This window comes from Caretta caretta, chromosome 3 (genome assembly GCF_965140235.1).
Source record: "Caretta caretta isolate rCarCar2 chromosome 3, rCarCar1.hap1, whole genome shotgun sequence".
Lineage (NCBI taxonomy): Eukaryota > Metazoa > Chordata > Testudines > Cheloniidae > Caretta > Caretta caretta.
Window position 1 is genome coordinate 199,269,917 of NC_134208.1, and position 14,634 is coordinate 199,284,550.

Genomic DNA, 14,634 nt, shown 5'->3' on the forward strand with positions numbered 1-14,634 from the left:
GTCCTGTGGGTAAAAAAAAACAACTGTTCTATGCTGTGAAAGCCCCATAGATGTGTTTTTATTACATCCTGCCCTTGGCAACTACTGTAGATGAAGTGAGTGACAACATATTAAAGAAGAATACACAGAACGGATCAGTGCATTCAGTTTTGGTCATATCACCTTCAAAAAAAAATTCCAAAGAGATTAATAAGGTCCACACATGGGCAAAGAGGGCTAGAGGTATGGCAGGACCTGTATGACAGGACTGCAGACATTAATATTATTTAGCTTAGAAGAGAAGCAGGTTAGAAAAGACTTGATTGTATGAGTAAGCTGCTCTGTTCTTCCTTTTTTAACCTTATCCAGTCAAAGGAAGTTCTTAAAATTAAATGACAAGAAAGTTAGAATAAAAAGGAAGTCACTTTGCCCAGCTTCTTGGTGGCCTGTGGAATTCACTGCCTGTGGTAAGTCAAATACTACATAGAATCATAGAATATAAGGGTTACTACATTTATAGTAGTAAGTAGCATCTGACTTTTATAACAAGTAACTAGCACTTGTATTTATTCAGCCTTCCCTACTAACACTATTCTGCTGATGAGGCCAGGCTCATTAGTGAAGGAAGTTAACTTTCCACCTTGGCCCTCATCTACAGGAGGATCTTCTGAGCTCATCTGCACAACCTCCACCTTCTTTTCAATCATGCAACCACTTTGTTGAGCAACATACTAACTGAGACGGACATGCTCGAAGAGTAATATGGAATAAAAATAGATGTAACGTATATCAAAGAAAAAAGAAGTGCTCGTTTGTTGTTGCCCTTGCCCCTACATACTGGGCCATTCGACTGAGAACATCTCAAGGCACAAAACATCACAAGAGTTGTTTAGGAAGGGTTCCTAACACACTGCAGTACAGTTTTTAAAATGCTGGAAGTGCCTTTATTTATTCATTACATCTAGTCATAAGCCACTCACCTGCTGGTTATCAGGAAAGAATTACTGCTGTACACGCTATGCAGCACAACTAGTCAGATGTATTTGGGTTAAAGTGTGTGCTCATCTTCCTCTGAAGCACCAGGAATTGGCAGGATGATGAACCAAGTATAGTCAAAAATCTATATGTCAAATCCTATATTTCAAAACGTCTAGAGCTTTGAAGAATTTATTACTCACTTCCAACAAAAAGGGGCCGGAAACACAACATTTATGTTTAAAGAAAAATTACTTTAAAAAACAAGAGTTCTATGTCAGAAAAAAGGTCCAAACTCTGTACTCTAAATATTTAAGTTCAGAAGTACTACTTTCACATATACTCAGTGCTTTGCAGAATAGCATCAATGTACAAGTACTGGGGGGAGGAGGGGACTTTGCTATACTACATACAGAGTGTGAACCACCACATTCATAAGAAATGTTTCTCTTTATATTTTCCACATTTTAAATGAATTATCTGTCTTATTGAGTATCAGCCCATCTTTCTAAAAAGGTTACTTTTCCTCCACAGCTTTTTTATAAAACAAATTTAAATGCAAGAAACTGCAGACATTATCTTCTCATAAATATACAATGTAACAAAAGCTTAAACAGAGTGGGGGAAATAAAGTGTTTCAGCTCAGCTTTTGCCTTCCAGCATTTCTGAAGCACACTAAGCACTAACTGAAAGAAAGCAAAATCAATGTTGTATAGACAAAACATACAGGAGAAGTGAAATTCACCAATGGGATTAGCACGCTGTCTAACCTGTGTCAAGTGAGACAGTGGTTTCATGAAGCAAATATGCAGAACAGTATCATGCTCTCAAAAACCAAAGAAGATAGTGACATTAACAGTCAGTATTTGTAAGCCTCATTGACTTTCAAGTTTAGTAAAGTTCAGAAAATAGCTTTAATGTGTAGAAAGGAAGAATGGTCTTGTGGTTAAGCCTTGGAAGATTCCCAGCTCTCTCTGATTTTTCTAGATGAGCTTAGGAAAGTCAGTCTCCATGCATTCATTTCTCCATGCATAAAATTAAGATAGACAAAAGGACATGCGAAGAAATACTATGTAGACAGTAAGCTCTTTGAGGAAGGGACTGACTTAAGTGTATGTTCAATGCCTACCACAAAGGAGGCTCTATGTGTTACTGCAGAGGTCCTCAAACTGTGGGGCACACCTCCCTAGGTGGGCACTGAGGAACATTTAGAGGTGCACAGTGGGGCCCGAGCCAGTCCCCCTCCAGGGAGCAGGGAGGGAGACCATCCAACCCCGCTCCACTCTCAGCTCTGATTCAGCCTCGCCCCCTGGCACAGACAGGGGTAAGGGGGGGGGCACATCCCTGAAAAATCTGAGGACTACTGTGCTACTGTAATACAGATTCACTCAAACCATATGAAGATGTGAAAAATTTCAGCCTCTTATGTGCACCTCCATTTCAAATAAAGGAGAATGGATTGATGACTAGATGGTATAGTCATCTACCCATATGCTACTGGGGCCTGCAAACCTGTTGGGTCATCCAGATTACCCAGAGGAGACTCCCAGTTCCTGAAACCCTTCCAAGTGGCTGCTTCAGATTCACACTTAAACAGAGAAAGCTTGTGGGAGGAGTTTTAACCTTCATATCTATAGTTACCTTAATCATCGTATTCATCCAGGTCATCACTTTAAGCCATCTCACAATGGTTGAGGACAGAATTCTAAGCCCCATATCTATGGTTGCAGGAAAGCATAGGGTTGCCAGGCATCTGGTTTTGGACTGGAACGCCCGGTCGAAAAGGGACCCTGGCAGCTCTGGTCAGCACCACCCACCGGGCCATTGAAAGTCCAGTAGGCAGTGCTGCGGGTCTAAGGCAGACTCCCTACTTGTCCTGGCACCGCACTGCGCCTCGGAAGCGGCCAGCAGGTCTGGCTCCTAGGCGGGGGAGCCACGGGGCTCCGTGCACTGCCCTCGCCCCAAGCATCATTTCCGCACTGCCACTGGCCAGGAACTGGGGGCAGTGGGAGGCAGTGCCTGCAGGTGAGAGCAGTGCACAGAGCCTCCTGATCCCTCCCCCCGACCCCAGCCTAAGAACCGGACCTGCTGCTGGCCACTTCCAGGGTGCATCACGGAGTCAGGGCAGGCAGGGAGCCTGCCTTGGCCCTGCCGCACTGCTTACTGGGAGCCACCTGAGGTAAACCCACGCCCCAACCCCAGCCCTGAGCCCCCCCCCCAAACCTGAAGCCCCCTCCTACACCCCAAACCCCTCATCCCCAGCCCCATCCCAGAGCCCACACCCCCAGCCCAGAGCCCGTACCCTCTGCTGCACCCCAACCCCCTACCTCAACCTGCAGCCCCCTCCCACACTCCAAATCTCTCAGCCCCACCCTCCAGCCTGAAGCCCCTTCCTGCACTCCAAACTTGTCATCCCCAGCCCCACCCCGGAGCCCACACCCCCAGTTAGAGCCCTCACCCCCTCCTGCACCCCAACCCCCTGCCCCAGCCCAGTGAAAGTGAGTGACAGCAAGCCACCAAGAGAGGGGGAATGTAGTGAGCGGGGAGTAGGGCTAGGATGTTCAGTTTTGTGCGATTAGAAAGTTGGCAATCCTAGGAGTGCAGTGTGTGAAGAACAATGACAGAGGCTGCTCACAGTGTTCCAGTAGACAGGCTCTGCCTGAATGGGACCCCAACCGAGGCATGGTGGGCAAAGGAGAAGGGAGACCTGGTGAAGGGGACATGACCCTTCCATGTGGGTATGGGAGATCCAGCCTTGTAATTAATCAATATTAACTAGAAGAGGCAGTTGAGGCAATTTCATAATAAAACATTCAAACCTGAGTAGTCTGGATACTTGTGTTTTTTTATGTAAGTAAGGTGATGATACTTATGAGCCAACTCCTGATATGCACATTGGATAGAGTCCACAGATGTTCAGACCTTTTGCCTTAATTAGTGAGCATAGATGAGGCCTAACTACCTGAATTAATTTGGACAAGATAGAAGTGATATTCCTGAACACTTTTTTTTTTTTTTTTTTTTAAAAACACCATACCACACAAGAAAAGGAACTGGAGCACATTCTATCAACATCAGGAAGTTTGCTATTTAGTACCAAGGTTTACAATCTGACCATCTTATCAAATCATTGGCTGTTCCTGGATGCTCTCATAGCAGTATGGCCCTCAAGCACTTCTTCCCTTTCTGTGCCTATCTAGAGTATTGGCAAGTAATGCTTTCTACCATTCCGGTTGGCTGAGACACTCCATCCCATCCTGGGACAAAGACCTGGACTCAGTTATGCATGCCTTTGTCACCTCTCAGCAGGACTGCAACAATACAGTATATCTGGGCATGAAACCTTCACCACTTAGGAAACTCCAGTTAATACATAACCCTGCAGCACATCTTACCATGAATACATCAAACCTGTCCTCTGCTCTCTACAATGGCTTCCCATAGAATTTCCCATCAAGTTCAAGGTCTTTGTGCTTATCTTCAAAGCACTCCATGGTCTAGGTCCAGGGTATCTATAAGATCATCCAAAGCTCTGGGGTGAAGACCATGGTTGATAACTACACTCCTCTGTCACAATAGGACAATAAGAGTAAAATGTGCCTCAAAGAGGGGGAGGAAGGGAAAACAAAACTTTCTTTAGGGGTTGGTCAGAGACTGACAAATGAACTCCCTCAGGAACTAAGAGCCAACACAAACCTCATCACTTTGGGCTCCAAGTGCAAGGCACATTTCTTTGATCTTGCCTTCTCTAAACATATGGCAACATATGTGTTCATTAAAACAGCTACCAAAACAGGAGACTACACTGCACATGCTGCTCCCTTGGGGAGAAGATGAGAACCAAAACACATCACAGATGCACTGTCTCACAGCTTAATGCACTACAGCAGAATTTCTCAAACTGTGGGTGGGGACCCCAAAGTGGGTCCCAACCCCATTTTAATGGGGTCACCAGGGCTGGCTTAGACTTGCTAGTGCCCAGGGCTGAATCCCAAGCCCCACCGCCCAGGGCCAAACCCCATGCCAAAGGGCTTCAGCCCTGGGAGGCAGGTTCAGGTTCCAGCTCCCCTGCCTGGGGATGAAGCCCTTGGGCTTCAGCTTCTCTCCCGCCCCGCAGGGTCAAGGGCTTGGGTGGGCTCAGGCTTTGGTCCCCTCTCCTAGGGTCATATAGTAATTTTTGTTGTCGCGGGGGGGGGGGGGGGGTGTCACGGTGCAATGAAGTTTGAGAACCCCTATGCTACAGGAAGGTGCTCAGATAGTATAATATCAATGCAGTATTAAAACCTATAGAATAGAAAGACTAAAATAGAGTGCTATTACATCCCTTAAATGTAGACCTTGGCTACCTTGGCAGTTCTGCGGAAAAGGACCTAGGGGTGACAGTGGATGAGAAGCTGGATATGAGTCAGCAGTGTGCCCTTGTTGCCAAGAAGGCCAATGGCATTTTGGGATGTATAAGTAGGGGCATAGCGAGCAGATCGAGGGACGTGATCGTTCCCCTCTATTCGACATTGGTGAGGCCTCATCTGGAGTACTGTGTCCAGTTTTGGGCCCCACACTTCAAGAAGGATGTGGATAAATTGGAGAGAGTCCAGCGAAGGGCAACAAAAATGATTAGGGGTCTGGAACACATGACTTATGAGGAGAGGCTGAGGGAGCTGGGATTGTTTAGCCTGCAGAAGAGAAGAATGAGGGGGGATTTGATAGCTGCTTTCAACTACCTGAAAGGGGGTTCCAAAGAGGATGGCTCTAGACTGTTCTCAATGGTATCAGATGACAGAACGAGGAGTAATGGTCTCAAGCTGCAGTGGGGGAGGTTTAGATTGGATATTAGGAAAAACTTTTTCACTAAGAGGGTGGTGAAACACTGGAATGCGTTACCTAGGGAAGTGGTACAATCTCCTTCCTTAGAGGTTTTTAAGGTCAGGCTTGACAAAGCCCTGGCTGGGATGATTTAACTGGGAATTGGTCCTGCTTCGAGCAGGGGGTTGGACTAGATGACCTTCTGGGGTCCCTTCCAACCCTGATATTCTATGATTCTACTACCACCTATGCCTTTAGCACCTTAAGACTAGGCTACTGTAAATCAACTCTACATAAGTTGAGACATCTAAAAACTGAAGCCAGTGCCCCCTACTCTTTAGGCAATACCCTATATATACACACACAGCATATAACACCAGCACTCCATAATTTGTACGGACCACCAATAGATTCTCAGGTGAAATTCAAGGTATTGGTTGAAACCAATACAGCACAAAATGATTTGGAACCTGGTTGCTTGAGAAACACCACCTCTCTCCATACAATATTGCCATCAATGCAATATGTAGAGGCTCTCCAACTAGATTTCCCTAAATCAAGCTGAAAGGGGGCTGCCAGCAGAGTGATTGTAAAAAGGGTCTTCAGTTCCACACCCACATACAAATCCTCAGTTGTATGCTTTAGGAAATGCTGTAAAGTCCAGGTCTTTTAAGGGTATCAAGCCACTGGTATCAGTACACTCTAGACAGAATTATTGGAAAATTAGGTCCATGCTAGATACTGTAGATTGCATGCATTTGCAACTGACTAAGAACCAAGACCAAAATTATCTACATTATGTAACTCCTAGTAGGCTAAACACAAGAAAAAAGTGCCATTTTTCAATCCCAACAATTAAGAAGGCAGTATGGATACAGAATTAATTTTTTTAAGTATAATGCAATTAACTTAGACTGCAGATAATGTTACCTATATGTACAGAGAAATATATATAGTTAATTTCTTTACAGGTCCCCGCCCACCCAACATCTTCTTTACATACCGTCACTTTGGTTCTTGCTTTTCATTTCTTCCATCCATGTTGGAATGTCTTTCAATGGAACATGCTCCCTCACATATTCTTTGCGTCTGTCCTCCAAGGTCATCTTCAACAAACGCTCTGTTTAGAAAACACATGGAGTTTTCTTAAAAACTTAATATTGTTGGCCTCAGCCCAGTGGTGGCAAGTTTTGGTACCAAGAAGCAAAGTAGTTTTTGTTGTTTGAATGGGATTGATGTCACAGAGCCAGGTAGGGTGTAATTGAAACACATTACATTACTCATATCAAAACAGACCCAACTGCATACAGGTAACTTTGGAAACCCCAGCTCAGCCAGCACGAACAGCCTCTTCCTGCACTGTCCCCCCAGGTCTCCAGTCATCCTCTCTACAACTATAGAGCCTTCTCCTACTGGCTCACAATCAACTTCCAGCCACGAACCAGAAGAACAGCAGCAGATGTGTCACACAATATAAAACTGACAATTTTAAACTTTTTCAAAATTACTTACGTTCTTTAGGCTCTTAATATTTTGTTATGGTCTATGAATGTCTAAACCGCTCTCTTTACCTAACAGGCTTAGGAAGACTTACCAAAGAGCCAGTCAACATATTTTGAAAGGAGCTGGTCAAAGCAAGTTATCTGGTGTTATAGGGTATTTTGGATAGTTTGGTTTAAGAAAGAAAAAAGTTTCATAAATGCCATGTGTTCATATTGTGTTCACATTCTGTGGCTCAGGCAAAGCTGCGAGAAAAAAAAAATGTTTCGAAATTCTGCTTTACAAATTTACACAAGTAATTAAGTCTGTTTTCTAAAGCTACTCATTCAGAACGAAAAACACCCGGGGGGGGGGGGGGGATGGATGGGGTTGTATATACATCAATGTCACCAGTCACTTATTGTTTTACTATTGTTAATTTGAATGAAAGACTTGTCTACATTGGGGGCGGGGAAGACAACAGGAGGTCAGTCCACACTAACCCATGTTAGTTTGCATTGAAAATGTCTGCCGACACATGACACAAACCCTTAAAGCACTGTAGCTCCCCATTTCCTGCCAACTCTGCATTCTGCCTTTAAAGTGGAGTATGTTTGATGTCAACTATGGTTCGTGTACACACAATGCTTCTACACACTACTTTGGCAGTCATCCAACTGCTATCCCACACGGCTTTGTGGGAGTCCATGACTGACCCGCCTGTTTACCAGTATGCCCTCAGTGTTCTGGGGTTAAGGTGACCAGATGTCCCCTCCCCCATTTAAACACCTGACACAGGGCCAGGATCAGTCCATTTGCTCCTAGATTCAAATCCATCATCATTACAGTAATATTATTCCAGCAACACTACACCATTCTTTGTGCAGCTACTTGGAGCTGTGGCAGGATCCCTGACCGCCTCACCATCTGGGGAGAAGAGACAGTCCAGCAAGCTCTTGCAACCAACCACCGCAATAAGAAACTTAGACAACATTGCTAAGCAGATGACCAATAAGGGTCACAGCCAGGACACTGACCAATGCCGTAACAAGAAATCAGGAAAATGTCACACACACACACACACACAGAGGAGTGTCAAAATACAAGTCCAGTGCTGCTCATGTAATCTATTTTATGAGACGTTGGAGAGACATGTCGCTACAGAACCCTTGTGGATAGTGATGCCGCTGCCCCCAGCAAGGAGACTGTGGCCCTCATCTCCCTCCCAAGAGGAACCATAGTTCACTGAAAGAGGACAATGACAAGGACGACAGTGAAGAGCTCTCTTTGTATAGCAGGATCTCTTCAGAACTCCAAATCCTGAGGACAGCTATGTAAGAGGCCAGACCAATTCCCAGCCTTGGACCCAGGAGGAAGATCTGCAGCATGTATCTACTTACCTATCTTTACAATTGATATTTAGGCTATACAGTTGTGCTAGCTTCTGTTCCAAGTGCCCAATGGCCACTGCCATTTGGGGCAAACGGAAGCTAGGAACCTTTCCAACTCTCCAAACCTTGATTCCCTCCCTCCCCAAACACCGTCCCCCGCCCCCTTGTTTGCCCCACCCAAAACACACTTTCAAAGTGGCGACTGGGCAGGGTAATAAGTTTCTATCATGCTGAAGCCCCAACCATTAACTTTTTACAAACCCATGCCATGGAGGGTATGTATTCGTCCACTAGTTTCCCTTTCAGCATCTTTCCTACCTGGCAAATGCCACCGTCTCCTCCAACCCCATTTGCACACTCATAACATCTGCAACCTCGCCCCCCCCCCCGCCAACATGGCAGATTCAAATAATGAAACTGTAGTGGTCTGAAATTGAAAAGTTTGAAACAGCTGTTACACTAAAAAAAAGGTTTGGTTAGTATTCACAGTTCACATGAGAGATATGTGTAGACATGAATATTGCATGGCTGTACATGTAAGACTACTGCTCCTCGCTGAGGTATATATGCCTTGTAACAGCATTGCAAACAGGGATTCATACAGGAGAAGATTAAGTTAGGGATAGCATAGCTGCACAGCTCTTAAAGTAAATGGTTGAGATATATCAGATACCATTCATCATTATTGCAATCAGGTAGACAAAGGGGGCATAATGGCTTTCCACTGGCTTATATATTTCATAGAAAGACTGGAAGCCACTGAGGGTTCAAATAATCAGTGCACAACCCAATCTATTTCTCTGTAAAAATGAAGGAGAGATTAATCTTAGGCTGAGAATTGCTCAGTTTTAGCATGGACATTCACAAGCATAAAAATTACTTTGCGGGAATTCTGAGCCACTGCGCAGCAGAAAATTAATATCCTTGCAGATTTTACTCTTTTCCAGCAGAATAAGTGATTCATGAGCCCCTCCCAGGCAGCAGTCCTGATCAGGCATGTGTCGGCCAGGAGCAGCCAGGAGAGATGTAGATCACTGCTTCAGGGGACGGGGCTGGGTGTGCGTGCAAGACTGTCCCTCTCGCTCGCTATTGCAGTGCACCTGTAGCCAGGGAGATGCAGGGCCGGGGACGCCCTGGCTGGTGGCTCCTACCATGCACTAGACTCCAGATGCTAGTCCTGGCTGGGCTAAGGCCTTCTTCCCCTGCATGGGCCACTCCCAGGGCTGTGTCAGACCCACGCACGGAAATCTCCCCTGCCACACCCTCCCATGCTTCTTGTCCCCATCGCTCCTCAGTTGCAGGGGGAAGGGGTCACTGTATGGCGAGTTGCCCGCAAACCCCTTGCATCTGGACCCCTACCACATCCTGCCAGACCCCACCCACTGAGCCCCAAACACTTTCACCTGTAGCTCCCCAGTCCTATTCCCCCTGCACTCAGACCGCACCCCCCCACCACCACCCCAAGTCCCTGTATATCTAGATTTCCCCCCCATGCTCAACACTCCACAGAGCCATGCACATCCAGATAAGCCTGCCAGGATACAAGTGTGGAGGGGCTTCACGTGGGGGATCCAGGTGTGGGGCTAAGTCTGCTTCCCCCACACCTGGATGGGGGCAGAGCTGGCCATGCATGCTCACCCGGCTCAGAGGGGCAGGACCAGCCCTTGCACAGTGTCAGGGTCAGGTGCAGCCTCACCACCAAGTCTGTGTCCCAGAAGAGGGCTGCATAGTGATCCCTCACCTCTGTGCAGCCAGTAGCTTCCACTCCGCACTGCCCTGCTGGAGCCTCCACTCCCATTGCCCTTCTCATCTACTGTCTGCAACAACTGACTTTCTAGTCCAGTGACTACACAGTGACATGCTGAATACTACTCAGCCATGCCATGCCCTAAGGCCCCGATCTGCCAAAGCATTAGTTCCAATGGGGATATTCAGGTGCTGAACTTTATGCACCTATTTAAGTGCTGTAACAGATCATGGCCTAACTTCAGTCCTAACAATGTGCTATGGGCTATATCTACACAGCAAAGAAAAACCAGAGGCTGGCCCATACCAGCCAACTCAGGTTTGTGCGGCTTGGGCAGTGGGGCTGTTTCATTGCTGAGGTTGGAGCCTGGGTTCTAGGACCCTGCAGGGCGGGGCGCTGTATACATACCCTTAAAGTCTTCTGTGCTGGACATACATGGAAATATTAGTATTGCCATCTGCTCTGTGGAGCCATATCAGTGTGCTAATATGCCTAGTAAGGAATCCATTTGTCAAAAAACATTTCCCGAATCTTTTTGGTTGTCTGTATTGTTACAGACATACGTGCTGACAGGTATTTTGAAATAAATTACCAAAATAATTGAAAAAGGCGTGACTATATTGTGTTATTTTGACAAATAAAATATGCAGAATTTTAAAATATTGTGCACAGAATTTTACACGTTTTGGCTCAGAATTTCCTCAGGAATATAGAAACGTAGGGCTGGAAAGGACATCAACAGGTCATCTAGTCCAATCTTCTCTGCTGAGGCAGGGTCAAGTATACCTATATCATCCATGACAGATGTTTGTCTAACCTGTTCTTAAAAACCTCCAATTTTAGGGATTCCACAGCCTCCCCTTGGTAATTTATTCCAGTGCTTAACTACCCATTTAGTTAGAAAGTTTTTCCTAATACCTAACCTAGCTCTCCCTTGTGGCAGATTAAGCCTATTACTACTTCTGTCTTCAATGGACATGGAGAACAATTCATCACTATCCTCTTTGCAACAGCCCTTAACATATTTGAAGACTAGTATCAGGTCCCCCACTCATTCACTTCTCAAGACTAAATACGTCCAATTTTTTTTCCAACCTGTCCTCAGAAGTTTAGAAAACCCAGCCTATCACTTTTGATGCTCTCCACTGGACTCCCCCTCTAGTTTGTCCACATCTTTCCTGAAGTGTGACACTCAGAATTGAATACAGTACTCAAGCTGAGGCCTTTCCATTGCTGAATACAGTGGAACAGTTACCTCTCCTGTATTATCAGGAGTGTTGTAAGTTAGACATCCCAGAATATTAGCCTTTTTTCTCAACTGCACCACATTGTTGACTCCTATTCAATTTGTGATCCAGGTACTTTTCAGCAGTGCTACCTCCTAACTAGTTATTCCCCATTTCATTTTTCTTTCCCAAGTGAGGTACTCTGCACTTGTCTTTATTGAATGTAGTCTTGTTGATACCAGACCAATTCTCCAATCATCCCGTATCTTAGCACCTGGAAGACAACACACCCTTCTATTCTCTGGATCAGCTCTGGTTACAGGCCTGTCCATTCTTCTCAGTAAGGAGTTCCCGATCACATAGACCTGCCTTTTCCTGGTGACTGTGCGATTCTCCCTATTCCCTCTGGCTGCAAGTTCTTTCCATTCCTATTGTCCCATGTAATCCTCTTCAACCCATCCTGTATCCTCCTGAGGCTCATATTTGGTGTAGTCTCCATTGACTCTTCCCCTTTTCCTATAGGACTAGCCGTTCTTCTCTTCTTCCTTGCCCTTCCACCTTCAGTGACCACCTGCTGAGCCCCTTCTTCATTTTCCAACTCTGCAAACCTGTTCCAACTCTGCAAACCTGTTCTTGAGCTCTATTTCTCCCTCACTAGCCCATCTTTTCCTCTGCCTGGTTCTCTTGGTCACATGCTTCCACTGTCCATTTTCTTCACCCAGCAGTCTCCCCTCAGAGTTCTTCGGTCCTGCTTCCATCTGCATATCTGACCTTTTCCCTTCAGTCACCTCATGTCTTTGCTCCACAATCCGCTCAAACCCCCTTCTAAACTCAACCAGACTTTCCACCTGCATCTCCAATCCTCGGATCTTTTCTTCCATCAGCTCTATCAGACGGCACTTCATGCAGACGAAACTCTTTCCAGGTACCCCCTCCAGGATCATGTACACCTGGCAGCTTCCACATCCAGTCATCTTCATTGTGTCTTCCACTACTTGGGTCACTCCCACTGCTGCCTCTGTATCTGTCAGAGCCTTCCCACCTGAATCCTGTTAATCTGGGAAACACAAACCACACCAAAACACCAGCACCCACAGCAAATACAAACCCAAAATCAAACTCCCCTGTTTACAGCTCTGTTTACTGGCTCCTGTGCCACTGTCTGGGCCTGACTGGCTGGCTACCTTTATAGGACCCCTACTCAAAGCAGCCCCATGCCCTAATCAGGGCTCAATTTCTCTCCCAGCACAAAGCCTCTACAAGCCTCTACACATGCAAAACTCTCACTTACTGAGACTGAGAGGAGAAAAAGGTATTTGTATTCGTATTTGTTACTGCCAAGCTATGTGACAACTCCTTGACTTATCAGCTTGTCTACTTTGCCAGCAAACTCTTCAGGACTCTGACAGCCTAAACCTCGCCTTGCAGGTAACAAAATAGTAACCCCCAACTCCTGAGTTCTCCAGAGATGACTCCCTGCAGTGTCCAGACCTCTAACTGAACACTACAGAACTATAAGTTCATTGCTCCTTTAAAAAGGGACAATATACTGCAGCTCATTGATTTAAGATTTGACATACACTCATTTCAATCACAGCACTGATTTGGTTTATAGTAAAAAAAAAAGTTTATTACACAAAAAAAGTGATACCAAGTAGGTATAAAATAGAAAGGATTACTAGCCAACAAAAGTAAAAATAGTCTTCTGAGACTAAAACTTCTTTTCAGCAAGTTACCACCTTTACCTAAGCAGATTTCTTAAAATAATTACAACCCTCCTAAACATTCAGATTTAGGAGTTTGAGTCCAGTCAACTTCCCTAACTCCCTTAAAAAAAATTATGTTTCCCCTTGTTTTCAAGGACCCTAGTTGCAGACATTTTTATTTATCCTTCCGTTTAATTTAAATGGAATTAGCTCATGATAGGGGGAAGCAGTAGATGGGATATTCCTCGACTTCAAGAAGTCTTTTGATATGGTCTCACACAAACCTTCACATAAAACTAACTAGAGAAGTATTGCCTCAACCAAGGCGACCCCCCGCCAAAAAAAGTGATAGCAAATTACCGTACATAGTCACAAGAGCACACTCATGGTATTGCCACCCTTATTTCTGCACTGTTGCTGGCAGCGGCGCCGCCTTCAGAGCTGGGTGGCTGCTCTACTCCCCTTCCTCCTCCCACTGGCAATTTTTTTTGTGATCTCCCGATCCCTATACAATAGCCTTGTGACCGCCTTTTGGGTTGGGACCCCCCCATTTGAGAAAGACTGGTCAGGAACAACCTATTATAAGGTGGGTGCACAACTGATTACGAAACCATACTCAGAGTAGTTATCAATGGTTTGCAATTGAGCTGGAAGGTCATATCAAGTAGAGTCCTGCAAGGAGCTGTACCAAGTCTGTTTCTATTCAATATCTTCATAAATGATTTCAATAATGGCATATAGAATACACAAATTTTGTGGACATTACCAAGATGGGAGGGATTCTGAGTGCTTTGAAGGACAGGATTAGAATTCCAGTTGATCTTGATAAACAGAAGAAATGGTCTGAAACCAATAGGATGAAATTAGATAAGGACAAATGCAAAATACCCCGCTTAGGAAGGAACAATCAACTGCACAAATACAAAATAAGACCACCTGGGAAGAAATACTATAGAAAAGAATCTGGCAGTTATAGTGGATCAAACTAAATACGATTCAACAATATAATACTGTTGAATGAGTCAACATCATTCTGGGATATATTAGCAGGAGTGCTGCAAGCAAGACATGAAGTAATTCTTCCACTCAATTCAGCACTGATAAGTAAGGCTACGTTTTAGTCATGGGTATTTTTAGTAAGAGTCACAGACAGGTCACGGGCAGTAAACAAAAATTCATGGCCCGTGACCTGTCCATGACTTACTAAAAATACCCACGATTAAAACCTGGGCAGGGCCTGCCTGGAGGCACCACAGATGCTGGGGAAGGGCGGTGGCATGTGGCCCAGGACCCTGGCTGGTGCTGGGGTGGGCGGGACCAAAAAGCTC

At 45.3% G+C, this 14,634-nt stretch overlaps 1 protein-coding gene across 4 annotated transcripts in view; it reads right to left on the minus strand.

Moving 5' to 3' along the window:
• Nucleotides 1–14,634, minus strand: part of MACROD2 (mono-ADP ribosylhydrolase 2) — a 1,333,204-nt gene that overhangs the window by 1,309,409 nt on the left and 9,161 nt on the right. For all 4 annotated transcript variants that reach the window (XM_048842624.2, XM_048842625.2, XM_048842623.2 and 1 more), the window contains exon 2: nucleotides 6,761–6,877. In XM_048842624.2, coding sequence (XP_048698581.2) covers nucleotides 6,761–6,877 — 117 coding nt within the window. The remainder of the gene's footprint in view (nucleotides 1–6,760; nucleotides 6,878–14,634) is intronic.